The 26107-nt window shown below is 39.6% G+C and overlaps 1 protein-coding gene across 4 annotated transcripts in view; it reads left to right on the top strand.

Annotated features, from left to right (window-relative positions):
- The first annotated feature begins 334 nt into the window (after positions 1-334).
- The window catches only part of LOC122548070 (interleukin-10 receptor subunit beta-like), a 31162-nt gene continuing 5389 nt past the window's right edge, over positions 335-26107 (top strand). The window contains exons 1-8 of one of the 4 annotated variants that reach the window (XM_043686636.1): positions 337-581; positions 1560-1688; positions 6207-6294; positions 9882-10011; positions 12647-12870; positions 13443-13621; positions 16961-17132; positions 25102-25220. In XM_043686636.1, the coding sequence (XP_043542571.1) occupies positions 6246-6294; positions 9882-10011; positions 12647-12870; positions 13443-13621; positions 16961-17132; positions 25102-25220 (873 nt within the window). In that variant the 5' untranslated portion in view covers positions 337-581; positions 1560-1688; positions 6207-6245. Of the gene's footprint in view, positions 582-1559; positions 1689-6206; positions 6295-9881; positions 10012-12646; positions 12871-13442; positions 13622-16960; positions 17133-25101; positions 25221-26107 lie in introns of all 4 variants that reach the window. The other 3 variants (XM_043686639.1, XM_043686638.1, XM_043686637.1) reach the window with 3 other exon arrangements.

Raw genomic sequence — 26107 nt, 5'->3', positions numbered from 1 at the left:
TTCAAGCAGGTTGCTTCGTCCTGGGTAGTGTCAAGTCTTGTTTCAGTCCCACCCATCCTGGCCAGTAGGGAGTGATTTATGTTAAAAGTTCAATGTAAAGTTAATAACTGTGGGGCTGACGACCATGTGTTCTTTACAGGTACTTGTATGTGTAACAAGCAGGGGGAATTGCAGTATTCCACAGTATCTGTGTTGCTATGAGTAATAGTTGCCTCCCTCCCTTGTGCTTCCATTGGCAAGTCCAGCCCTGAGTCACGTGATTGTCAGTAAAGGCTGACAGCTGCGGGCTTTGTGACCTCACAATCTGTGGGCGGGGAAGGGGGAAATGGGTGTGATAGACAGGTCTCGGGGGCATGGCCCACCCACTGCGGCCTGCCAACGATATCGAACCGAGGCAAGGGAGACCGACGTTCATGGAGCCTGACGGGAAACTGGAAGAGGAAGCTTTCGCCTCGGTGCTGTTGCTCTGATGTTTGTGGAGAAAGACGTTTAAATCTGTATGGGGCGGGGGGGAAACGCTAGAAAGGTCGTTTCTCTCCCACGTAACTAGCGGATTTTTATTTTCCTCTCACGGACATCAGGTAAGGTCCCGAAAATGAGAGATTTATTTTTATTATTATTATTTTATTATTATTATTATTATTATTATTATTATTATTATTATTATTATTATTATTATTATTATCGGAGGGTGACGAGGAAGTGCAATGTTAGTGAGGTCGGGGGTTCAGGCTGAGGTTTGTTCTGACCTATTGAAACGGTGTAACGTTTTATTACAATGCACAGGTCACCTCCTCTTAAAACTTCCCCGTTTGAACCTCCCGCAAAAGTCTCCAAAAAAAAGGTTGAGATGAGCTTGCGAACATTTCAGTTTCAGGCCCCCAAAGGGAAGGGGATCCGTGTTAACTGTTATTTCTGCCGGCAGCCCTTGGGTTACAGGCTGTGGAAATGCCGCAGGTGGACAAGGTCAGAAAACGACCTAGTGTCGTTAGATTTTTGACCTTAGGCTACATGGTCCAGAACGAAGTGTTCATATTGTCAATATATCAGCTCGTATGAAGCCACTCGGGACCACGAACGCAGCATCTTCAAGTGAGTGTTAGAGTTAACAATTTTTTTTTGCGTTTGGAGCTTTTTCTACTACGGGTTCTTGTTTCTGTTTCACTGTAATGTTCAAACCTGTTGTTGTCTTAATTCGCAAGAGCCGGTCTTGGGCTGGGGTGGATAAAGTTTTAAAAATCACATAATTGAATTGCATTGAATTTATTGTCTCGCATACCGATGCACAATGAAAAGCTCTGTCTTGCGAACAATACAGGCAGATCACTTAGTTAAATAGCGTAGGTAAGTAAATAATAGGTAAACAGTGGCAAAAACTAAAACATACGTACAGGTAAATGCTAAGAGTTTGAGTCCATGCAGTATTCTAACAATAGGGTAGAAACTATTTTGAAACCAGCTGGTGCATGTGTTCAGGCTTCTGAACCTTCTCCCTGATGATAGAGGTTCTAGAAAAGCTTCATCAGTGACTTGTATTCCATCTAATGTCTGTATTAAAGGTCTGCACAGAATATGAATGATGGCCAAGCTGTAGGAATTTGAGGCCACTGAAAGATGAGTTGAAGTTGCAAGTGGGAAGACACAAGTGATGGAGTTTAAATGAGTCTGAGAAGGACAGTGATTGAAAGGTATGAAATTGTGCCGTGTGAATAATTTTAAGAAAGCTACAGTTATTTTTTTTCTCAGTGACTGAAAGAGCATTCTAGTTTTGAATTAATTACTGCCAGATTTGCGTTGCAGCCCTGCTTGCTGACAGCTTGATACTATGTACGATCAGTTTAGTTGAATTTGTAATGGATTAACCATGGCATATCTGCACTGAAAGGTATGCAGTTAGCAGATGAAATTAAATAGATTCGGGATGTCTTGGTTCTTTAAAGATGTGTCTTTGTTGTACATAGAATTCATTAGATTATTTGTGACTGACTCATGATTTTTTTTAAAAATGTATTGAAGCTAACTTTAAATTAAAATGTTTAAATTAGTTTGATTAAATCCTTGACTCTGCTGTGTGAAGAGGTTCTTGAAAATATAACTTTAATTTTGTACAAAAATTTGTACAATGTTCCATTATTCCATCCTGTACTGTGCCTTGTAACTACTTCTCAGACTCCCTTGCTAACTTATCTTTTATTTATGTTCAGGCCTGTTCATAATTATCCAGTTTAACTGTCCTCACTTCTAATCAAGCCATATATCACTCTGGCCAACATGTTAATTAACCATGTTCCAGCAACAGCTAGTTTTCTTCAAGCTTGTGACTATTACCATCTGAAACAACAAGGGTAGCAGATCAATGCTGAAACCAAATGGGGGTGGGTAAATGAATTTTCCCTAAAATTCCTGGGAAAGCTACAATTACGGGGGGATGAATCAAAGACTGACCGAATTAGTGAGGAGCTGCCCCTCCAATCATGGGCTAGTTCTGTCTTGCATTTGCTGTTCTGTTCTCTATGAAAGAAAGCGTTGAGGGGATTATTTTGACCATGCCACAGAGATGGGAACTTCACCTGCAAGTTCTCCTCCAAGCCAAATACCATCTTGGCTTTGAACTATATGGCAATTTCCTCAATACCACTGGGTCAAAATCCTGAAACTCCCTTGTGACAGCAATGTGGGGTACATTCGGACCATGATATCTGTTTGCTTAGTTGGCTAGATGACTGCTTTGCAACATTGCCAGCAGTGGAGTTTTAATTCCTGCATTGCATTGGTCACTGTGGTTCCATCCTCTCCACCTCACCCACTCGGGTGAGGGCTTTCTCGCTTGCTGTTTTTCTTTCTCGTTTCCGTGGTATGAGAGTCTCCAAATAAGTGGAAAGAATCTTCTGCTCATGAAAAGATTAGAGAAAAACAAGCCGCAAACATTAAAAATAAATAGCAAATGAAGCAAAAGTAATGAGAATTTTTTTTCTTTGAGCACTTAAAGTCTATAGTACACTGCCTGAGTGTGTGATGGAGACAGCTTCAATTGAAGCATTTGAAATGGATTCGTTTGTTGAGATGTAACCGGATTGAGGAGGGCAGAGCAATAAATATGATCTATATGGACTTCAGTAAGGCATTTGATGAGGTTTCTCAGAGGAGACTGGTTAGCAAGGTTAGATCTCATGGAATGTAGTGAGAATTAGCCATTTGGATACAGAATTGGCTTAAAGGTAGAAGACAGGGTGGAGGTGCATGGTTGCTTTTTATACTGGAGGCCTGTGGCCAGTTGTATGCCACAGATCGGTGCTCGGTCCGTTGCTTTTTTTTATATATATTATTTGGATGTGAATATTGGAGGTATAGTTAGTAAGATTACACCAAAATTGGAGGTGCAGTGGGATCTTTATCAGATGGGCCAATGGGCTGAGGAGTGTCAGATGGAGTTTAATTTAGATAAATGCGAGGTGCTGTATTTTGGAAATGCAAATCCGAGCAGGACTTATACACTTAATGGTAAGGTCCAGGGGAGTGTTGCTGAACAAGGATACCTTGGAGTACAGGTTCATAGTTCCTTGAAAATGGAGTCGCAGGTAGATAGTAGATAAATGCGAGGTGCTGTATTTTGGAAATGCAAATCCGAGCAGGACTTATACACTTAATGGTAAGGTCCAGGGGAGTGTTACTGAACAAGGATACCTTGGAGTACGGGTTCATAGTTCCTTGAAAATGGAGTCGCAGGTAGATAGGATGTTGAAGGCGGCGTTTGGTATGCTTTCCTTTATTGGTCAGACCATTGAATATAGGAGTTGGGAGGTCATGTTGCGGCTGCGCAGGATATTGATTAGGCCACTTTTGGAATATTGCGTGCAATTCTGGTCTCTACTAATCAGAAGGATGTTTTGAAATGTGAAAGAGTTCAGAAAGTATTTACAAGGATGTTGCCAGGGTTGGAAGGTTTGAGCTATAGGGAGATGCTGAATAGGCTGGGGCTGTCTTCCTAGAGTGTCAGAGGCTGAGGAGTAACCTTAGAGGTTTAACCTTAGAGGTTTATAAAATCACGAGGGGCATGGATAGGATAAATAGACAAGGTCTTTTCCCTGGGGTGGGGGAGTCCAAAACTGGAGGGCCTGGGTTTAGGATAAGAGGGAAATGATATAAAAGAGACCTAAGGAGCAATGTTTTCATGCAGAGGGTGGTGAGTGTATGGAGTGAGCTGCCAGAGGAAGTGGTGGAGGCTGGTACAAGTACAGTATTTAAATGGCATCTGGATGGGTATATGAATAGGAAGAGTTCAAAGGGATATGGGCCAAGTGCTCCCAAATGGGAGAAGGTTAGGTTAGGATATCTGGTTAGCATGGATGAGTTGGACTAAAGGCACTGCAATGATAATGTGTTGAGGATTTTATCTGAAGTTCAAATTTCCAAATTTAACAGTGCGGTTTAATTTGAAGAGAAAGTTTCACCATACAAAGTATGCTAATATAAAATATGGTCAAGCTTTTAAATTTTGTCATCTTGTATCAAATTGGTCATTTTCAGAATTGAGACCAGTAGGTAAGTGTTGAACACAGTGAAGAGAAATAAGGCATCTCTGTTCTTTGATTCTATGCAACAGGAAGATGTTGATTGAGGTTCCAAAAGGGAGTAACATACTGTGCAGCTGGCAAGTAACTATCTTTTAACAAGTGTGGCAAGGCAAATTTGAGGGAGGATCATTGCAAAAGATAGGGAAAGGTCTCATATGGTCCAGGCTCAAGTCCCATCTGTTCTAGAAGTATGAAAAAACATTTCTGAACAGGTTGATGAGAAAACACCTTTTTTTTTTAATCATTGCTCGAGGCAAGAATCATTAGCAGTCTCAAAGGCAACCTATAAGTGACTAATTAGCATCAGTTACTCTGCCGTATTTAATGATGCCAGGTATTTGTGAAAGCTTAAATCAAATATTTGGAGCCTTCCTGTTAACCCCATCTGGAAATAGGTCAACTATTCCGATACCAAATTATTATAAAAGACCACAATAGGAAATGAGAGTTCTGGCAAGCACAAAATGTTCTGTAGTTGTGGCCAGTTTCTTGTTCTGCAGAGCAAGGTGTATGCTTTATCCAAAAATGAGCAGCTGAAATTAATTATGATCCAATATAGTGCATGAATTCTTCTAGTTTATCATGGGACTGAATTGCAGTTATTTATCAAATTGTTACATTCATATTGCTGTTAATATTACCATCATGAGAGATTGACTGACAACATAAATTTCAGGTTTTGTTTTAATTCCCTCATGGGATGAGAGGGTCACTGTTCAGACCAGCATTTACTGCTGATCCTGAATTGCCTGGAGAGCAGTTGAGTCGGCCACATTACTGTGGGTCTGGAGTCTCTCACAAGCCAAATATCAGCTTCCCTAAAGGACATTGATGAATCAGGTGGGTTTTTCTGATAATTGGAAAAGGATTCATTGTCATCATTTAACTCTTAATTCCAGAGTTTTATTGAATTCAAATTCCATCACTTGCTGTGGCAGGATTCAAAGCTGGGTCCCCAGAGCATTACTTGGGTCTCTGGCTGAACAGTCCAGCAATATACCACTAGGTCTACTAGGAAAGCAAATTTGAGAACTAAAAATTATAAAGAGACTAACCAACTTGTTCTGCATAAATCTTACAGCTCTGCAATTAAACTTCTCACTTATGGTTTGTCATTATTCAAGATACTTTCTGCCAAGTCTCTCATATCTAACAAATTAACTCTTATCTGCAGTAGCAGCTGTGGTGAACATGGTCACCATATTCTACTTGGAGCAGTAAATACAATGTAGACCAAAGTTGAAGGAACTATATCATGAAACAGCAAGGAAATTTTAATAAGCTGTCAGGTATTACAGAATTTATAAAGGCTTATTTATTGGCACCTTGTAACTTGTTTCAGAAGGTGTAGAGATTCTTCAATGCAAGGGAAATCTTGTGTTATTTGAGGGCATGTTGTCACAAGAAAGCTGTGCCAAATATTAACTTTTCATTCCTGATGAAATCATCTCGTGGCAGGTTGGTTAACCAATTTAATCAGGAAAAAATAGTCTGGGTAGAAAAAAGTCTTGCTATTTGATTTCTACTTTAAAAAGCTGGTTAATTTGTTTGAATTTGTCTCTGCTCTTGAACTCTCACCTTTTAATTATATGATGAAATGCATTACACTCTTTTAAATCTTTTTTATTATAGGATGAATGAAGGGGAGAGCTAACATTTTAATCAGACACAATGTTTATAATATTGGGCCTATTGTGTTCTCATCAATTTCTGAACACTGGTAAATATGCAATTTTTCATTGTAAAATCAGAACTGATATTTTTTTGCAGATGTCTCTACCATGTAATTTACCAGCCTAATATTTATTCAAAGATTTATTCTTTTTCTCCTGAAACTTGTGATTTTTTTATTGAAGTTGATATATTCCATATTTAGCTTCCAGAATTCAAATCCATTTCCAACTTAGTTTGAAAGCTCAGTTTGTGCTTCTGAGAATTATGGGTAAAGTTAGTGCGTTATTTTGATCTTGAAATATTGCTACTTTGGGTGTTACTATTGGCTTAGTTATAATGCCCCTGCCACTGGGAGAGATGAGGCTTCAAATTCTTTCCAAGGATTTGAGATCTCAATGAATATCTTTTGGTGCTGCATTGTCAAGGGTACTACTTCTTGGATGTAACTTTGAACCATGAGCTTCATCTGTCCTCACAAGTGCGCATGAAAGATAAAATAGAAGTGACCAAGAAAGTATCGAGGAATCCTTCCAATTTTGCACCTTACCCAATGTCGCCAAATTAGATTATCAGATCATTAATTTTATGCCTTCCAGTGATCCTGATTTCTGCAAAATTGATTACTGTCTTTCACTACACTACAGCAGTGACTGCACTTCAATGTACGCTAGTTGACAGAGGCATTTTGGCATGCTGTAATGTTGTGGTGACTGATTTCCTAATATTATGACAAGTATGAGAAAGATGCAAGCTCATCTTGCCATTTCTTCCACCCCAGCTTTAAAAGAGCTACTCTGAATCATGCAACAGCACAGTTGTAAGAAATGCCTCCATTAGATTGCTTTTGCTTAAGCTCTGTCCTTTGCTTATAATGATCACTATTCAATTTCTCAAGGTATTACTGATGCCGCGCTGAAGGAAATGGTATGCTCTTGAGCTGAGAGAGGTTGTTGAAATATTTCTAAAGCTAGCAGTTCCTGAAATTATTTTTGTGGTAGCAGTTCCATCCTATGGAGAAACACAAAATAGCAGCTATTAATGTTTCAGATAATATCTTTTGATGCATTGCTGTACCTTCACCTTATAGTGGACCTTGCCTCAATCCATATTCCAGCTTCAGTTTCAGCCATATGTATTGAGCTTATGCTCAGGTGACACTAATGCCAACTAACCCTAAAATGATAGCTTTAAGTCCAATTCTTCAATTCTAGCACTTAACCTTCAGTCCCAATGGTACACTGTCTTCTCAGAAATGCTGTCTTTCACCTGAGACATTAAATTTGGACACTGCCATTTTATTTTTAATCTTACATAATTTAACATTTTAGAAAATGCTGGAGAATCTCTTCAGACGTCTGAAGAGATAAACAGTTAATATTTCAAGTCCAACGTGACTTCTTTATGACAGGCTCAGCACTAATTTCAGCAGTGGATGCTGGATCAGTTTTTTTTTGTTCAGCAATCTCAGATTTAAAATTATCTAAGTTATTAAAAGATATGAGCCAAAGACAGGAATATGGAATTAGGCCATAGATCAACCATGATCTCATTGAACTATCTTGAGGACTGAAGAGCCTGCACCCATTCTTATGTCCATATTTCCCCATCTCTTATCTGTTTATCTCTTCATAGTGAGTTGCCAACCTACTGCGTACCTCCAATATTTTCTGTTACTGCAGATGCTGAAAATGAAGAAAAATTTTGCTTTTTCTACCATTTACTTAATTTTGTTTTTTCCATTTGTAATTTATAGGATTTAGCTTTTTTCCCCATTCATTATTTGGTTTGCTTAAGTAACAGTAAAGTCTATACTTGGAGCATTTTATTTCCATGATATCTTTTTAAAAATGATTATACTGATTTCCCCACTAGGTGTTTGAAGTTGATTCATCAGTTTACCCCGAGCATTCCATCAGCATTTTGACAAGTCTCCAATGTCTTTTTGACCTTTTTTCTCCAACAAAATATTGTGATGGAACTGCAGTCATAATTAGAGCATGCACTTTAAAAGCTATGTCGCAACTTAATATTTCAACTTCTTTGAAAGACAGTGCTTGTTTAAGATATGTTTTTTTTTGCCACCTTGCAAGACCATGGGCAGCATCTTTCCTTTCAGTTCTCATTTTGATTTTATTTTACTTCAAGTACTTTGCTGCTGGAAGTTTGCAACACATCTCCTACTATCTAATCTCCAAGATGAATCTGGTGGATAGGTTGGTGTGTGTATTTCTAGCCTACCATATTCTGCAGTCTGCTGATTGTTGAGTAATGTTTGTAGGAAAAAGGACTGCAGATGCTGGAGAGTCAGTTGAAATGTGTGGCACTGGAAAAAGTACCGCGGAGCAGGACAGTATACCTCTTTCCTATCACTATCCCATCTACTTTCCACGCCCCTCACCCACCCCCATCCCCTCTATTTATATCTCAGCCCACTTCCTTCTCCACATTCCTGATGGGCTTATGCCCTTTGATTCGCATGCTGCTCTGAGGCTACCTGATCCGCTGTGCTTTTACCTGCGCCTCACTTTTCAACTCTGCGTAATGCATTTGCTAATCTGCTTGAATTTCGCCCATTGATGCAGAAACTATTAAAATTAGTGATGTGGGTTATTAAGGCTTTTTTGTTTCGTAATTTTAAAAGGCAAAACAGTTCACTCCTGGGGAATAACATTGAAATGCAATGAAGTATTGCTAATTTCAATAGAACTTCAGTTTAAAAATAAGTGGATCCCAAAATTAGGGACCACTAATGTCAGATGGTCATTATAAATCCAATAGGCAGCTCAGGAGCAACCTTTCTGTCCATGAGAATAGAGCGAATGTGGAACTCCTTCCCATAAGGTAATGCAGCATAGATGCATTCTTTTAGATGGGATAGAAGCATGTATTGGTAGAGAAGGATGAAGCTTGAGAGCATCTTCTGGGGGGCTGAATTGCTTTATTCTGTGCATAAATATCTGTATGCTTTGCAATTAGTCAGATATACAGCACGGAAACAGACCCTATGGTCCAACTTGTCCACGCCGACCAGATATCCCAACCTAATTTTAGTCTTACTTGCCAGCACCCTCCAAACCCTTCCTTTCTTCCTATTCATATACCGATCCAGATGCCTTTTAAAATGTTGCAATTATACTAGCCACTACCACTTCCTCTGGCAGCTCATTCCATACACATACCACTGTCTCTGTGAAAAGGTTGCCCCTTGGGTCTCTTTTATATCTTTCCCCTCTCACCCTAAACCTATGCCGTCTAGGTCTGGACTCCCCGACCCCAGGGAAAAGACTTTGTCTATTTATCCTATCCATGCCCCTCATGATTTTGTAAACCTCTAAGGTCACCCCTCAGCCTCGGACGCTCCAGAGCAAACAGCCCCAGCCTATTCAACCTCCCCCTACAGCTCACATCTTCCAACCCTGGCAATGTCCTTGTAAATCTCTTCTGAACCCTTGAAATAGATTATTCATTCCATCAATTTTAACTAATTAAAAGACACATGGATTCTCAGCATTTATTATCTGATCACAGTTGCTAGTAAAAGTGTAAGGGAATTTGAGATTTTTATGCATAACTGATTTTACTTCTGATTTTTCAAATGTAATTTGATGCTTATACATTGTTTAAATATTTCAGTTATTGCTGTACTGCTTCCACCTCACAATCTATCATATACATCAGAAAACTTTCATCCTGTCTTAATGTGGGAATCAGGGACGGACATGCCATTCCCTACACGCTATACAGTGGAATACATTGCTGTAAGGTTTGTATACAATGGTCTCTGTTTTCACAAGGCTATTATTTTCATCATTATTTCAGTTTATTCTGTGCAAGTCGAATTGTGTATTTGGATGGAGACTAGAATGGAGCAGCCTCCAAAATGACGAATGGAAAATGCATTCAAGACAAGGAAATAAAACTTCTTTAAATATTTTCATTAATGCCTCAATGATCAATGTAAAGGAACAAAGCAGTCCCTTCCCACTCTTCCCTTTCAGATTTGACATCCTCAGCATCCTCCACTTGCAGACTACCTCTACATTTCCAACCTTGTACCCTCTCTCCTCAGAGCATTTTTCTGTCTACCAAATCCACTTTGCTGTAATTCCATGTTTAAGATTTGCCAGTCAGTCTTTGTTTTTCACAACATTGATATCCCCCTAATTATGCAAATAACATTTCATGATAAACAGAATGCTAAGCATACCAAGTAGCTTTGACAACTTAGCTCAAGACTAAGAAACCTAATTAATGTTTCAAGTTGTTAATTCTCTTTTGTCCAAGTCTTTGGTCACCCTCTTAATATTTTCATATGTAGTTTGCTGTCTTTTTTTTGCCTGACTAGGAGGCAAGATATCATGGGGCAGTCTGAGTTGGAGTGACTGTTGTCAAATCAGAGGCTACATCTTCAATAAGAGATGAAATCCCCCGTTAGAATGACAAACGTTTAGAAGTATTTGTGTGATCACTGACCTCTGCTGGTTTTCAAGAAATTCATGGATTTGTCTTTGTTGCTTCTGTTATTTGATGTGCAGATTGTCACTTATGTTTGACCACAGTTCATCTGTTCATTCATGTTTACTTTGTTATTCTGAATGTTAGAGTATTGAGATAATGTTAACTGTTTGACTTAGTGGCCCTTCTTTAGTAAAATATCTTTTTGTTTGAAACTCTGGAAGCTTGTAGTTTTATTTTCTTAGGATTTCAAATTTTATTCACAACCAAAGCTACTGGTCCCCAGCTGGATCAGAATAAAATATGGGGGTCTCATGTGGGCTCAAGGCAAAGTTTGGGATCTCTGCTAGGATCGTAAAAGAATACATAAAAATCCGTAATCGCAGGAGCACAGGTAACTTGGAGGGTTGTGAAATTGGAAGGAAAGGCAATTGAGGAATTTGAGAAGTAAGAGTTTGCACAAACATTTCATGACCAGGATTTTGATGTCGGGGGGGAAAAACAAGGGTGAGAGAGCAATGGAACATGCTGCGAATTAAATGATAGTTTGCAGGGTGTCCAATGTGTGACACAACCAGGAGTGCATTGAAATAATTGGTTCTAGAAGTAAATGCCTGGTTGAGGGTTTTAATGGCAAATGAGCTGATATATAGCAACAAAATCCAGCAATGTTACGGTGGAGAACAGGTGTAGTCTTAGTCTGGTACAAACAGGACATTGGAAACTCAACTGAAGATGAATTTGTAACCAAGCTCTCTTTCCCTCTCTCTTGATGGATGGAGAATGAACAGTGTAATAATGGTGCTGTTATTGTAATAAATCTAAATCACACTATTTAAAAGAAATACTTTTTTTAAAAAACCATCAGAAATATGGGCTAATGGTAGTTTTTTTTTGTTTTGGAAGTTTACAAGTTGGATTTATTAAATTTCCCTATGACACTAACTTGATGGGGATAGTCAGTACTGAAGAGGACTGCAACAAATCATAGGGAAACAGTAGTAAAGTTCCAAAAGGACAGTCTGCAAATGAATTCCAACTCTGATAAATGCAAAGTTGGAAGAAGAGAACTTGCTGATTCCTTTTGAAGTGGATACAGAAAGTAATTGAGCATGTAGGACAAATATACCACTTGCTAAATGATGTGCCACAGTTAGTGAGAACTTAACAAAAAAGCAAGTTAAGCTCCAGTCTTGCCTTGACAGATTTGAATAGAATGGAGATTACATTAAACATTTATTGAACCTTAGTTAAAACTCTTAAACGTAGTCTGGCCACCGTATTATTAGAACAAGGTGCTGGAGAGAGTAAGTGATAGGTTTGTGAGGATAATGCCAGAAGTGCACAGGTATACATATAAGGAAAGGTTTGACAGGCTGGGGTTCTTTCTTGAAGAAAGAATGCTGAGTGTTTGGCTGAAAAACATTTATTCACAACTACGAAAGGATTCATTAGAGTGGATGTTGAATGAATGTTTCCTCTTATGAAAACAGCATTTCTCAATGGAAGGTACTTACCAAAAATGCAACAGGGAAATTTAAAAGAAACCTCTTTGCTTAAAGAGTAGTAAAAATGTTGAATTTGATGCCGCAAGAAGTAGTTGAAATGAACAGCTCAGATTTATTTAAGGGGCAGCAAGATAATCACATGAGGTACAAAGAATACGGGGTTACAGTGATAGATTCAGATAAGGAAAGATGGTCTAGAGCTCAAGTGAAGCATAATCACCAGCATGGATTGGATGGGTCAAATGGCTATTGCCCCATACCCTTAATATTTTTGAGTTCTAGTATAAATTGGCTTATTTAATCATGTTTCACCAAAATAGACAATAGCATGATTTTACTTGTGTAATTATTTGAGACATAATAGGAAAGAACATCTGCAAAGTGTTGTTTTGATATGACGCTCTTATTCAAAATATTTGTTTAAATTTTAAATAGCAAAATTGGTGCAGAAAACGAATCACCGACAATGAACCAAACAGACGATCCAAGTGATTTGTGGCTTGCTGCAGAAAACTGTTCGTTGATCTTGAGCCGAACATGTGATCTAACCAATCTCTTCACTGATGTGTACGATTCTTATTTTACCCGAGTTAAAGCAGTCACAGAAATGGAAGAATCTGATTGGTCTTATTCAATGGAATTCCAACCCTTTCGAGACAGTAAGCTTACCATCTATCTTTGCTCTTGGATTGGTACAATATTTCTTGAAGCAATACTTGCATGAATTATGGTTTCCTCAATTTTTTTTGTCACTCCTATGTGCAATTATTTTAAAGTGTAACAACTTCTGTTTTGTCTTACACAAATTCTGATTTCTGACTCATTTATAATTTTGTGGCTTGTACTCTTTCTAGACTTGTAGAATCTATAGTGGGGGAATATTATTCAGATGTACATATCAATGTGCAAGTTAATTTGTGTAAATTAAATTTTACTACTTTTGTTGTTCCCATTTCTTGTTTCTCATAGTGAAGGTGAACGTAACCCCTAAAACTAAGCCAAATTCTAACTTGTTTGATTTAGATTTTAGCTTATTTAAAATAAAAATTGTAGTCAACTTTTGAGACCAATGATTTCGGGTCTATTCATTTCAACAGAACAAAATGCTGCTTTTTTTTTAACCTAATAAATTCAAAGTTGCTTCCTGTTTCCAGTATTTAGTTTCTTTTAATAGTCTAATGTTTATCAATATTTTTACCTCATTTAATTCCGTTTTTTCTTTCTTCTACAGCAAAAATAAGGCCAGTTAATATTCAAATCTTTGAAAACCCTCTTGGAGTCCTCAAAATTAATTTTGATTCTCCTGCAACTCCTGCCTGTATTTATAACTTGGGATTAATATCTGTCCTAGATCTCCATGCAACATTGCAGTATCACATTTCAGTGCTTAAAAATGGAAAGTTGGAAAAGGTATGGTTTGAAAAGATTGAATAACGTATTTTAGACCAAGACAATTTGAGAGAAATTACGTCCAATACTATGTTGGGTAACTGGATAATAGATTTTTTTCACTTCTGTTCCAGTTATAAGCGCTACCTTGATCACCTGGGGAAACCTTTCCATGCAATCATGGAAATCATAGAAAACTTAATGTCACTGTAAAGAGTCCATTTTGAACTGTCATCAATTGACCCTTTTTAAGTAATTTGATCTTCTGTGCTACTGGCTTTCCTGTAAGATGGCTTCAAGTTAAATTTTAAAAATTCACAATATCTAAATTTATAGATTTATATGATTGTGCTATTTAAACATGTCATCCTTCATTTCTGTTCTTGGTCAAAAGTTTGCTTACTCACCACTGTACACTAGGGTTTAGAATTCATTTGAGGTGTTCGATTCCAGGTTGTAACTACAACCTGTCCTTTTTAACAGTGGAATTGCTGAAATACCACTGCAGGTGAAGTGGCAGTAAGTAGTTCCTTGGTGAATAAACCTGTCCCTTCTTGGGATTGAAACATCTTTCCTCCCTGTGCCACTGACACTCCCTGCCACCCAGCCCAGACTGCTACTGCTTTGCTGAAGTAGAGCTATCTAAACAGACATGCTTGAAGTTGACTTGTAAGGTCCTTCACTATCATGTTGAAGGTATTGAACCAGGCTAGGTTAATTGACAAAGTTAGTTTAAAATGTCAGTTTTGTACAATTTGTTTTTGTATTGTCCGAGGTGATGAACAGTAAGTACTGTAAGGATAAGTTGTGGTACTGTTGGTGAGTGGGGAATCGGCATTCAATAGTATTGCTATTAGATGAGCCAGTCAACCACAGTCTGACTAGAGGAGAACTATTTTGGTTGTCTTGTCTTTTTTTTTCCTCCCTCCAGCGATGGCTGTACACTAGTTAGAAGTGCTATCCCTTAATGGTGAGGTTGTGAGGCATGTGCCAGAGGGCACCAAATCTTGAATTGCTTTGGTGAGTACTGCAGTAGTCCTCCAGTGCAGTTCAGGATGCAGAACTATCACTTGAATATCTGTATGGTCTACTAATGCGGCTCCAGTCAATGGCGTACAGTACCATAATTGCATGAGTAAGGTTCATTAACTTTGGATTTCTTATTTTCAGTACCACGGATGATGTTTTCACTGCCATATTGAGTAGATTAGAAAGCCTTAATCTACAGAGATGTGCTGTACTTGACTGGGTAGTCTTGATGCCTTGAGCTTTTGCCCGAAACGATTTTCCTGCTCCTCGGATGCTGCCCGACCTGCTGTGCTTTTCTAGCACCACTCTGATCTAAAGTCCTGATGCCTTGTCTGTGTTGTGCTTCCAGACACTCAACTATATAATTAGGCTGGTGCATGTGTGTTTTGGAGTACAATCTCATCTGATATTAAATTAAGTCTGCCCTTTCAAGAGATGTAAGGTATTCATCCTTCTATTTAAGGAAGAGGACATTGAGAAAGAATCAAATTTTTATTTAATACTAAGTGAAGAATGAATGGTCTTGATGCTGTGTAAAATGTGAAAATTGTAGCTCCACTCTTTGAACAAAACACCAGGTTTGCAAATGGCCTGCTTTTGTAAGTGTGCAAAAATGTAGAGGTTGGGTTTGTGGCAAGATTTCAAGGACATCTATAATCCCCTGCACCATTGCATTTTGCAGTCTCTCCATGTAAACAATACTCTGCCTTTTTGTTCTTTTTGTCAAAAAGGCAATTGCATTCACCCACCTTTTGACTCCACCTGCCAAATCTAACCACTTGCACCCTTTGCAGACTCTTTGTAGCCTCCATGCAACTTGCGTTCCGACCTGTTTTTGTATCGTTAGCAAGTTTTGGCTACAATGCACTCAGTCCCTTCATTCATGTCATTAATAGTAGATTGGAAATGTTTGAGGTCTCAACACTGAATTGTAATTTGCCATCCTGAAAAATCTTTCCTATTAGTCAGATCTCTGTCCATGTTAAAAGCCTTACTCCCAACCAATTGTTATGCCATTAACTTTATCTTGTATAGTAATTCTTTTATGACCCTCTTTTATTGAATGTTCTTTGGAAATTCAAACATTGTTGTAGCATTGTGTGCCTTAGAGTCATAGAGATGTACAGCACGGAAGCAGACCCTTTGGTCCAATTCGTCCATGCTAACCAGTTATCCTAATCTAGTCCCATTTGTGAGCACTTGGTCCATATCCCTCTAAGCCCTCCCTATTCATATAACCATCAGATGCCTTTTAAATTGTAATTGTACCAACCTCCCCCACTTTCTTTGGCAGTGTTCCATACACCTACCACTCTACATCAAAAAGCTGCCCCTTAGATCCCTTTTATGTCTTCCCCTCTCACCCTAAACCTATGCCCTCTAGTTCTGGACTCCCTCACCCCTGGGAAAAGACTTTGTCTATTTATCTTATCCATTCCCCTCATGATTTTATAAACCCCTCTAAGGTCATCCCTCAGCCTCTGCTCCAGGTAAAACAGCCCCAGTCTATTCAACCTCTCCCTGTAGCTCCGATCCTCCACCTCTGGTAATATCCTTGAATCTCTTCTGAACCCTTTCAAGTTTCATGACCTCCTTCTGATAGGAGGGAGACCAGAATTGCATGCAGTATTTCAAAAGTGGCCTAGTCAATGTCCTGTACAGCTGCAACATGTCCTCCCAACTTATACTCAAATGAGTACCTTGATGAAGGGCTTTTGCCCGAAATGTCGATTTTTCCTGCTCCTCAGATGAAGCCTGAACTACTCTGCTTTTCCAGCACCACCCTAATCCAGAATCTGGTTTCTAGCATCTATAGTAATTGTTTTTACATAATACAGGATTCTGACCCAACAACACTGAAGGATTGGCAATATATTTCTATTGGTATGTGGCCTGGAGGGGAGCCCACAGGTGGTGGTGTTACCATGCATCTGCTGCCAGATACCTTCTAGATGCAAGTGGTTTTGATACCTCCTTCGACCTCCTTAGTTCGTCACATACGGTGCACCTTTCTGGTAGTGGCTTTCTTTGTAAAGGAATGGTAAATGAGGTGAATCAACGAGCTGGTGTTGGGTCCATAAGTGAGTTGGGTTTTCAAAATAAGTTTTCTACCTCCTGTCAGCTTAAGCTTGAATGGAGATGAGAGAATTTCTAAAACTACAATGAACCAGTGCTGCTGATAGTTTAATTCTGTACAGGCATCACTGCACGCTTAAAAACTGGTGTTGAAACATTTGAATGCAATATTTTGTTAACTTATAAACTTAAATCTTCTGTGATTAAGTCATCCTGTTGATTTGATTGTAACTCTGATTTTGTTTCTTTTAACAGAATAGAGAAGTGTTTGGTAGTACAAGGGACACTAGTGTTAAAGAACAGATTGACAATTTACAACCTAACACACAATACTGTGTCTCAATAAAAATGTTTTCTTCTGAAGAAGATCACTCTGACCCCGTGGAAACAAAATGTGTACTCTCTCAACACGTGAAGAAAAGCCAAGGTGAGGATGATTGCACCAGCCCTCTTGCTTTGTTAAATTGAGGACGTTTTCCATTTTTTGCTGTGTTTTTGTGATTTCATGCAATTTGAGTGCTACTTTAGATTAAAGTTGAAGTAAGGTGACTGAAATTTAGGAGTAATTTTAGTCTTGCATTCCTGACTAGAAACTGAAATTTAATGGAATGCCAGTTTCATTCCCAGTCTAATATTGCTCTCAATTAACTTCAATTAATAAGTATAAATCAGCATTAGGAGATAATTTGTAATAACTATGAATATAATCAGTCTTGTCTCTTGCGTTTGTAAGGCAGTTTTCACATTTCCAAGACATCCCAAAGCAGACACTGCAGAAATTCAGTAGAGTTGCTTAGAGAACCTTCCAAACCCATTACCACCGCCTCTAGGGAAACAAATACATGGTGAAAACCATCACCTGCAGGTTCCCCTCCAAGTTGTTCGCCATCCTGACTTGGAAATATATTCTGAGAAAGTGATTGCAAATGCTGGAGATCAGTCAAGTGTATGGTGCGTCCAAGGAGCAGGTCAGTCGACATTTCGGGCAAGAGCTGATTCCTGATGAAGGGCTGTTGCCCAAAACATTGATTTTTTTTCTGCTCCTTGGATGCTGTCTGACCTGTGCTTTTCTAGCACCATGCTCTCAACTTATAAATATATTGCCAGTTATAGAGATGTACAGCATGGAAGCAGACCCTTTGGTCCAACTTGTCCATGCCCACCAGATATCACAACCTAACCTCGTCCCACTTGCCAGCACCCAGCCCATGTCCCTCCAAACCCTTCCTATTCATCTACCTATCCAAATGCCTTTTAAGTTGCAATTGTACGAGCCTCCTCCATTTCCTCTAGTAGCTCCATTCCATACACGTACCACTCTGCGTGAAAACGTTGCCCCTTAGGTCTCTTTTATATCTTTCCCTTCTCACCCTAAACCTATGCCATCTAATTCTGGACTCTCCCGCCCCAGGGAAAAGACCTTGTTTACTTACCCTATCCATGCCCTTCATGACTTTATAAACCTCTAAGGTCACCCCTCACTCCAGGGAAAACAGCCCCAGCCTATTTAACCTCTGAAATTCTCCAGCCCTGGCAACATCCTTGTAAATCTTCTCTGAACCTTTTCAAGTTTCACAACATCCTTCTGATAGAGACCAGAATTGCATACAATATTCCAAAAGTGCCCTAACCAATATCCTGTACAGCCACAATATGACCTCCCAACTCCTATACTCTGACCAATAAAGGAAAGCATCTGGGGTGGCACAGTGGCTCAATGGTTAGCTCTGCAGCCTCACAGCACCAGCATCCCAGGTTCGATTCCAGCCTTGGGTGACTGCCTGTGTGGAGTTGGTACATTCTCCCCGTGTCTGCGTGGGTTTCCTTTGGGTACTCCAGTTTCCTCCCACAATCCAAAGATGTGCAGGTCAGGTGAATTGGCCCGAAACGTCGATTCTCCTGTTCCCTGGATGCTGCCTGACCTCTGCGCTTTTCCAGCAACACATTTTCAGCTCATGTCAAATTGTCCATAGTGTTAGGTGCATCAGTCAGAGGGAAATGGGTCTAGGTGGGTTACTCTTCGGAGGGTCAGTGTGGACTGGTTGGGTCAAAGGGCCTGTTTCTACACTTTAGGGAACCTAATCTAATACTGAACGCCGCCTTCACTATCCTATCTACCTGCGACTCCACTTTCAAGGAGCTATGAACCTGCACTCCAAGGTCTCTTGTTCAGCAACACTCCCTCTGGCCTTTAAGTGTATAAGTCCTGCTCTGATTTGCTTTCCTAAAATGCGCCATCTCACATTTATCTAAATTAAACTCCATCTGGGATGATGCAGCCCATTGACCCATCTGATCAAGGTCCCGCTATACTGAGGTAATCACCTTCGTTGTTCACTACACCTCCAATTTTAGTGTCATCTGCAAACTTACTCAATATACCTGCTATGTTCACATCCAAATTATTCATAAATGATAAAGTAGTGGACGCAGCACTGGTCCTTGTGGCACTCCACTGGTCACAGGCCTCCAGTCTGAAAATCAAACCATCCATCACCACCCTCTGTTTTCTACCTTCAAGCCAGTTCTGTATCCAAATGACTATTTCTCCTTGTATTCAATGAGATCTAACCTTGCTAACCAGTCTTCCGTGGAGAACCTTGTTGAAAGCCTTACTGAAGTCCGTATAGATCACATCGGCCGCTCTGCCCTCATCAATCCACGATGTGACTACTTCAAAAAAAACTCAAGTTCGTGAGGCAAGATTTCCCATGTGCAAAGCAATGTTGACTATTCTTAATCAGCCCTTGCCTTTCCAAATACGTGCAAGTCCTGTCCCTCGGGATTCCTTCCAACAACCTGCCCACCACTGATGTCAAGATCACAGGTCTATAGTTCCCTGGCTTTTCCTTACCACCTTTCTTAAATAGTGGCACCATGTTAGCCAACCTCCAGTCTTCCACCACTTCACCTGTGACTATCAATAATACAAATATCTCAGCAAGGGGCCCAGCAATCACTTCTCTAGCTTCCCACTGAGTTCTCGGGTACACCTGATCAGGTCCTGGGGATTTATCCACCTTTGTTTAAAGACATCCAGAACTTCCTCCTCTGTAATATGGGCATTTTCAAGATGTCATTCTATATATTGTATATCTTCTGTGTTCTCAACAGTAAACACTGATGCAAAATATACATTTGAAAACTTCCCCCATCTCCTGTGACTCCACACAAAGGCCACCTTGCTGATCTTTGAAGGGCCTATTCTCTTCCTAGTTACCATTTTGTCCTTAAATGTATTTGTAAAAACCCTCTGGATTCTCTTTAACCCCATTTGCCAAAGCTATCTCGCATCTGCTTTTTGCCCTCCTGGTTTCCCTCTTAAGTATACTCGTCCTGCATTTATACTCTTCTAAGGATTCACTCAATCTATCTTGTCTATACCTGACATATGCTTCGTTTTGTTTTCTTAACCAAACTCTCAATTTCTCTAGTCATCCAGCATTTCCTCCATGCACCAGCCTTTTCTTTCACCCTAACAGGAACATACTGTCTCTGGATTCTAGTGAACTCATTTCTGAAGGCTTCCCATTTTTCAGCTGTCCCTTTACTTGCAAACATCTGCACCCGATTAGCTTTTGAAAGTTCTTGTTTAATACCATCAAAGTTAGCCCTCCTCCAATTTAGAACTTCAACTTTTAAATCTGATCTGTCCTTCTCCATCACTATTTTAAAACAAATAGAATTATGGTTGCTGGCCCCAAAGTGCATCCCTGCTGACACCTCAGTCACCTGCTCTGCTTATTTCTCAAAATAAGGTCAAGTTTTGCATCATCTTTAGTAGGTACATCCACATACTGGCTCAAATTTTTCTTGTACACACTTAACAAATTCTTTTCCATCTAAACCTTAACACTATGGCAGTCTCAGTCTATGTTTGAAAAGTTTAAATTCCCCTACCATAAACACCCTATTATTCATTACAGATCACTGAAATCTCCTTACAAATTTGTTTCTCAATTTCCTGCTGACTAGGGAGTCTATAAATACAATTCCAGTAAGGTGACCATTCCTTTTTATTTCTCAGTTCCACCAAATACTCCCAGACATACAGAAGTTATCCCCCCCCCCCAGTACAGCTATAATGCTACCTCTTATCAAAAACTCCACTCCCCCTCCTCCCTTGCCTCCCTCTCTATCCTTCCTATAGCATTTGAATCCTGGAACATTAAGCTGCCAGTCCTGTCCACCCCTGAGCCATGTTTCTGTAATTGCTGTGATATCCCAGTCCCATGTTCCTAACCATGCCCTGAGTTAATCTGCCTTCCCTGTTAGGTCCCTTGCGTTGAAATAAATAGCTTAATTTATCAGTCCTACATCATTCTCTGCTTTGTCCTTGTCTGCCCTGAGTGCTTGACACATACTTTTCTCAACTATACTAGTCTCGGATGATCTCTTTCCTCATTATCTCTCTGGGTTCCCCCCTCCCCACCTTAATAATTTAAATCCTCCTGAGCAGCTCCAGCAAATCCCCCTGCCAGTATATTAGTTCCCTTCCAACTCGGGTGCAATCCACCCCTGTAGGGATCACTTCCACCCCCAGCAGAGATTCCAACGATCTAAAAATGTGAATTACTCTCCCATATACCAGCTCTTCAGCCATGCATACTTTTGTTCTCTCCTCCTATTCTCCCACTCACTAGCTCGCAGCACCGGGAGTAATCCAGATATTACTACTTTCGAGGATCTCAATTTTACGTTCCTGCCTAACTTCCTATATTCTCCCTTCACAATCTCATCTTTTTCCCTTCCTCTGTCATTGGGTCCAATGTGTACAGTGACCTCCTGCTGGTCCCTCTTCCTTTTTGCGAACATTCTGCACCCCCTGAGACCTCCTTGATCCTGCTACCAGGGAGCCAATACACCATTCTGACTTTTCCCTGCTGGCTACAGAAACGCCTGTCTGTGCCTCTGACTAGAGTCCCTGAACACAATAGGTCGCTTGGAACCCGATGTACCCCTCATTTAATTAGAGCCAGTCTTGATATCAGCAACTTAGCCATTTGTGCTACATTCCCCTGAGAATCCATTTTCCAAAACCAGTATATTTGTTTGAAATGGAGATAGCTGCAGAAGACTCCTGCCTATCTCTCACCTTTCCTGGAGTTAACTCATCTATGTGACTGTGTATCTGCAGCTTTTCTTCCTTCCTATAACTGTTGCCCATGACACTTCCTTGCTCCTGTAAATTCCTCATTGCCTCTAACTGTGGCTCCAACCGATACATTCGATCTGCTAGGATTTGCAGCAAGCAGTATTTGTTGCAGATATAATCCTCAGTAACATGTAAACTCTCCCTAAACTACCACATTCTACAAGAACTGCATATCACTCTACTAAAGGCCATTTTTGCTTCCAATCTACAAACCCAGAAAATAGCAGTCTTATTCCTCCACAAAACACTACTTCAGGCTAACTTAATACTTATATTTTATTGAGATATGCCTCTGAAGTCATATCAATAAAGAACTTGTTTGTGTTATGACCTCTTCCAAACAGAATCCTCCAAGATCAGTTGTGAATTTCACTGTTTAAGTTTTTCTAGACACACTCCAATGTCCAGCAATGCACGAATTCAAACAGCAAAGGCAGTAATAGCACAGGTTCAGTAAGTCAGTTAGCAGTGTAGGTTCCTTCCGTCCGTCCGTTATGACTTTTGTTGCACTCAAGTTCCGGAACAATGCAACATATAAAACAGTATTTGCTACTCCTGGCATTTGGGGGAATCATCTCCAACACCTAAAATACCTCAAAAACCTTGAGTGTCTTTGACTAAAATTCCTGGAACTCCTTCTGTGATGGCATTGGAATATACTTACACCCCAAGGACTGCAATTGTTCAAGAAAGCTGCTCGCACCACTACCTTCAGGACAGTTCAAAGATAGGTCATAAACACTGACAATGCTCACACCTCAAATGATTTTTTTTAAAAATTAGAACATAGGAAATGCAGTAGCCGTCACCCCAAAGGCTCCCACAAGTAGCTATAGGGTTTTCTTTAAGTCAATTTGCACAAAAGTCTTGCAAAGCAGTTGTACACTGATCAGGATGGTTTTTTTGGTGTTGCTTGAGGAATGATTAGTGACTAAAATATCCACATTCATTTTTTCCCCCCTTTCACCAGCTTATGCCCATGAGAGAGGCTACTAATTCCATAATAGGAACAGGTGAAAGCCGTTATGCTACTCCAGCTTGCTCCACCATTGGTCCATGCTTGATCTTGCACTCCTCAAGTCCACTTTCCTGTCATTTTTCTGTAACCCTTCATTTCCCTACTGATCAACAATCTATCTATCTCAGCCTTAAATATATACAAGAACTCTGTCCCAACAGTTCGGTTTCATGGAGTTCAAAACAGACTCCACCTAAAGCAGTTCCTCCTCATCTTAGTCTTACATTGACATCCCTTTATGTTGAGACGATGCCCTCTGGTCCTAGACTCCCCTTGAGGGGAAATGTACTCAGCATTTACCCTGTCAAACTCCTTAATCTTTCACATTTCAATGTGATCATCTCTCATTCTAAATTCCAATGAGTAGAGTCCCGACCTGTTAAGTTTCTTTGTAAGACAATCCCTCCATACTGGGGATCATCCTAGTGAGCTTTCTCTCTGAACTGAATACAATGAAATAATATTTCCTTTAAGGGAACCCACTCTTCTACTTGAACAGCCTTGAAATAAGGCCCAACATTCCATGAGTCTTCCTGATTACTTGCTGCACCTATGGACTAGCTTTGTGTTTTCTGTATAAGTCCACTGGAATTGCTTTATGCTGTAGGTTTCTACAGTTTTCTCCATTTTAAATAATGTACTGTTCTCGTTCCAAAATGAACAGTTCACCTTTTCCCACACCTCCATTTGGTAACTTTTTTTTTTTTTTTGCCCACTTGTTTCATCTATTGCAGTCATTGTTTGGTCCACAACTTCAAAATTGTAATCCCTTTACACAGGTATAATTGTCCTAAAACTGCCCTTGATAGGTTTCATGATATTCCTCTGTCCAAAATATCCATTCTCTGTGCTCTGTCTTCTACCTGTTAACTTGATAAATAGCCAAGTTATCTACCCCTTTAACCCCCCCTTTCTGCCCCAACCGCACTCCCCAAAGCTTCCATTTTCCAACTAAATCCTTTAAAGTCTCTATACACTATGGCAGTGCACTAGCTTTAATTTTCTCCTCATTGAAGATCTCCAATTGGTTAGTCTGGCTTTTTTTTCTACTAAATCTGTGCTAGCTATAATTTTACTAATCCTTGCTTCTCCAAGTAAATATTTTATCCCTGAATCTGGTTTCTTGTAATTTTCTCACCATTGGTGTCAAATGACTGTGTGGCAATGACAAACAGGAACCTTGTATCATTTGAAACAACACTTGCTTAACTCTACTGGTCCTATTCTAATACTTTTCTAATCTGTATTGCTCAGGGGTTTACAAACCTTATGATAACCTGTACAAGTACAAAGACCGGGTTAATCTCCTTTGTGGTGTTTGCAAGTAAGCTTTGATACTGTAATTGGTCAAGCAATGTTAAGCTGAAATCCCATTAGTTTAGCCAGATGCTTTTTCAACCCGTGTAAATGTCTGTCATGAAAGCAACTCCTATTCCTGGCCATGCAATTTAGGTTGTCACAATTGAGACATGGTTTTGCATAAAAACAGATTTCCCAAAAAAGACAGCCAAGTAATTGGTATGAATAGGCTGATGTGCTAAAACAATATTTGGCCAAGTTCTCATATGACTTGGTCACCAATAATAATATTCCTATGTTTGATACTTAATCTTTTATTACATACAGGGGAAAAAGATTCCTTTACCTCATGAGTGCTAATTTGTATGAAATTCTCTACTGTCCAGAAACAATTGAAGCAAATTTCATAAATACTATTAAAGGGAAGTTAGATAAACATATGAAAGAATGGAATAAATAATAGATTTTAGATGAGAACCTAGGAGGTGGCTTGAGTGGATCATGAGCACCAGCAAGGGCAGGTTGGACCAAGGAGCCTGTTTCTGTACTAAGTAATAAAAGCTGGAAAAACTCAGCAAGTCAGGCAGCATCTTTTGAGAGAGTTAAAAGTTTTCAGTTTGACCATTTCAGTAGATGTTCTGAAACATTAACTATTATAGTCAGACTTCCAGCTATTTCTGCATTTGTATGGCCTGTTTGTCATCTGTATCCAATGTAATGTGATGCAATATTCAGATACAAATATTAGTGTGGACCGAAGAAATTTTTAGAAAGAAATCGTGCTAAATTTAATGAGTATAGATTATTTTTGCTGGGTTTAAATCTAGAAGTGAGGCTTCTTACTGGATTTAATTTGGGTAATCCCAAGAATGGGGGGCAAACTGGCACAAAGGAATGCTTCTGATGTATCCTATTCTTTTGCAGTACCTCAGATTCTGATAGCACTTATAACCATCTTGGTGTTTGGCTTGGCCATTATCAGCATTGTACTATACAAAGGAGGTTTTCTTGGTTTTTTGAATAAATATGGTCCACAAGCTCTGGTATGTAAATTTTCACTCATTATCAAACTGCTTTCAGTGCTCAATTAAAGTTATGGGATCTCCAAGATTTTTGTTAAAGTTTGCACACAACTTCTAAAGATGCTATGTACAGTTTTAGCAGAAGTTCAGTCCTTTTTGCACTGGAAAGAGTAGCATTCCTCTCTTAGGATAATTTTGAACTTTAGGCATCTTGAAGACAAAGTTAGTTTCTATTTCCTGATGCACTCGCTAATTCTCATTGGTGTGTGTGCTAATCAAGACAGTTACAGATGTTATGCCAGCTAAATTTATGAAACCATGAATAAATGACAAGTAATGCTTTGCATTAGAGAGACCAGCTAAAAACGAGTGATCATGTAACTTAGAAAAGATGCTTTATCTATGGCTCCATTTGCAGTCTGGTTAGCCAGTTGGAAACCTGAGCTACAGATAAGATAGAATACGTAGTGAACAGTCAGATACAGTGTGCAGAGAGCCTGTGAGGATAGATAGGCCCTTGATAGGGGAAAGGTGCAGTCAGTGTAATGGATTGAAGTATCAGGAGTAAGGGTGACAAATTCAGTGTGGATCAGTGCTTGTAACTGTGTTGTGGCCACTATGGAGATTTGGATATCACCAGGGGCAGGCATGATTGTTGGGTATTCCAAGGTTTAGAAATTTCAAAAGGAATGGGGGTGATTGTGAAATAATGGAGGGATGGCATTGCTAATCAGGGATAGTAACACAGCTGCAGAAAGGGTGCTCATTGAGGATAATTTTGTCTACAGAGTCAGTATAGGTGGAAGTCAGAAACATGAAAGGGGCAGTCAATTTATTGGGAGTTTTCTACAGCGTTCTCTCTTCGCTCTTTCTTCCGCCTCCACCCCCCTCCCCCGTCTCTTCCCCCT

This window comes from Chiloscyllium plagiosum, unplaced genomic scaffold (assembly GCF_004010195.1).
Source record: "Chiloscyllium plagiosum isolate BGI_BamShark_2017 unplaced genomic scaffold, ASM401019v2 scaf_1746, whole genome shotgun sequence".
Classification (NCBI taxonomy): domain Eukaryota; kingdom Metazoa; phylum Chordata; class Chondrichthyes; order Orectolobiformes; family Hemiscylliidae; genus Chiloscyllium; species Chiloscyllium plagiosum.
This window is presented reverse-complemented; position numbering and strand designations above follow the sequence as displayed.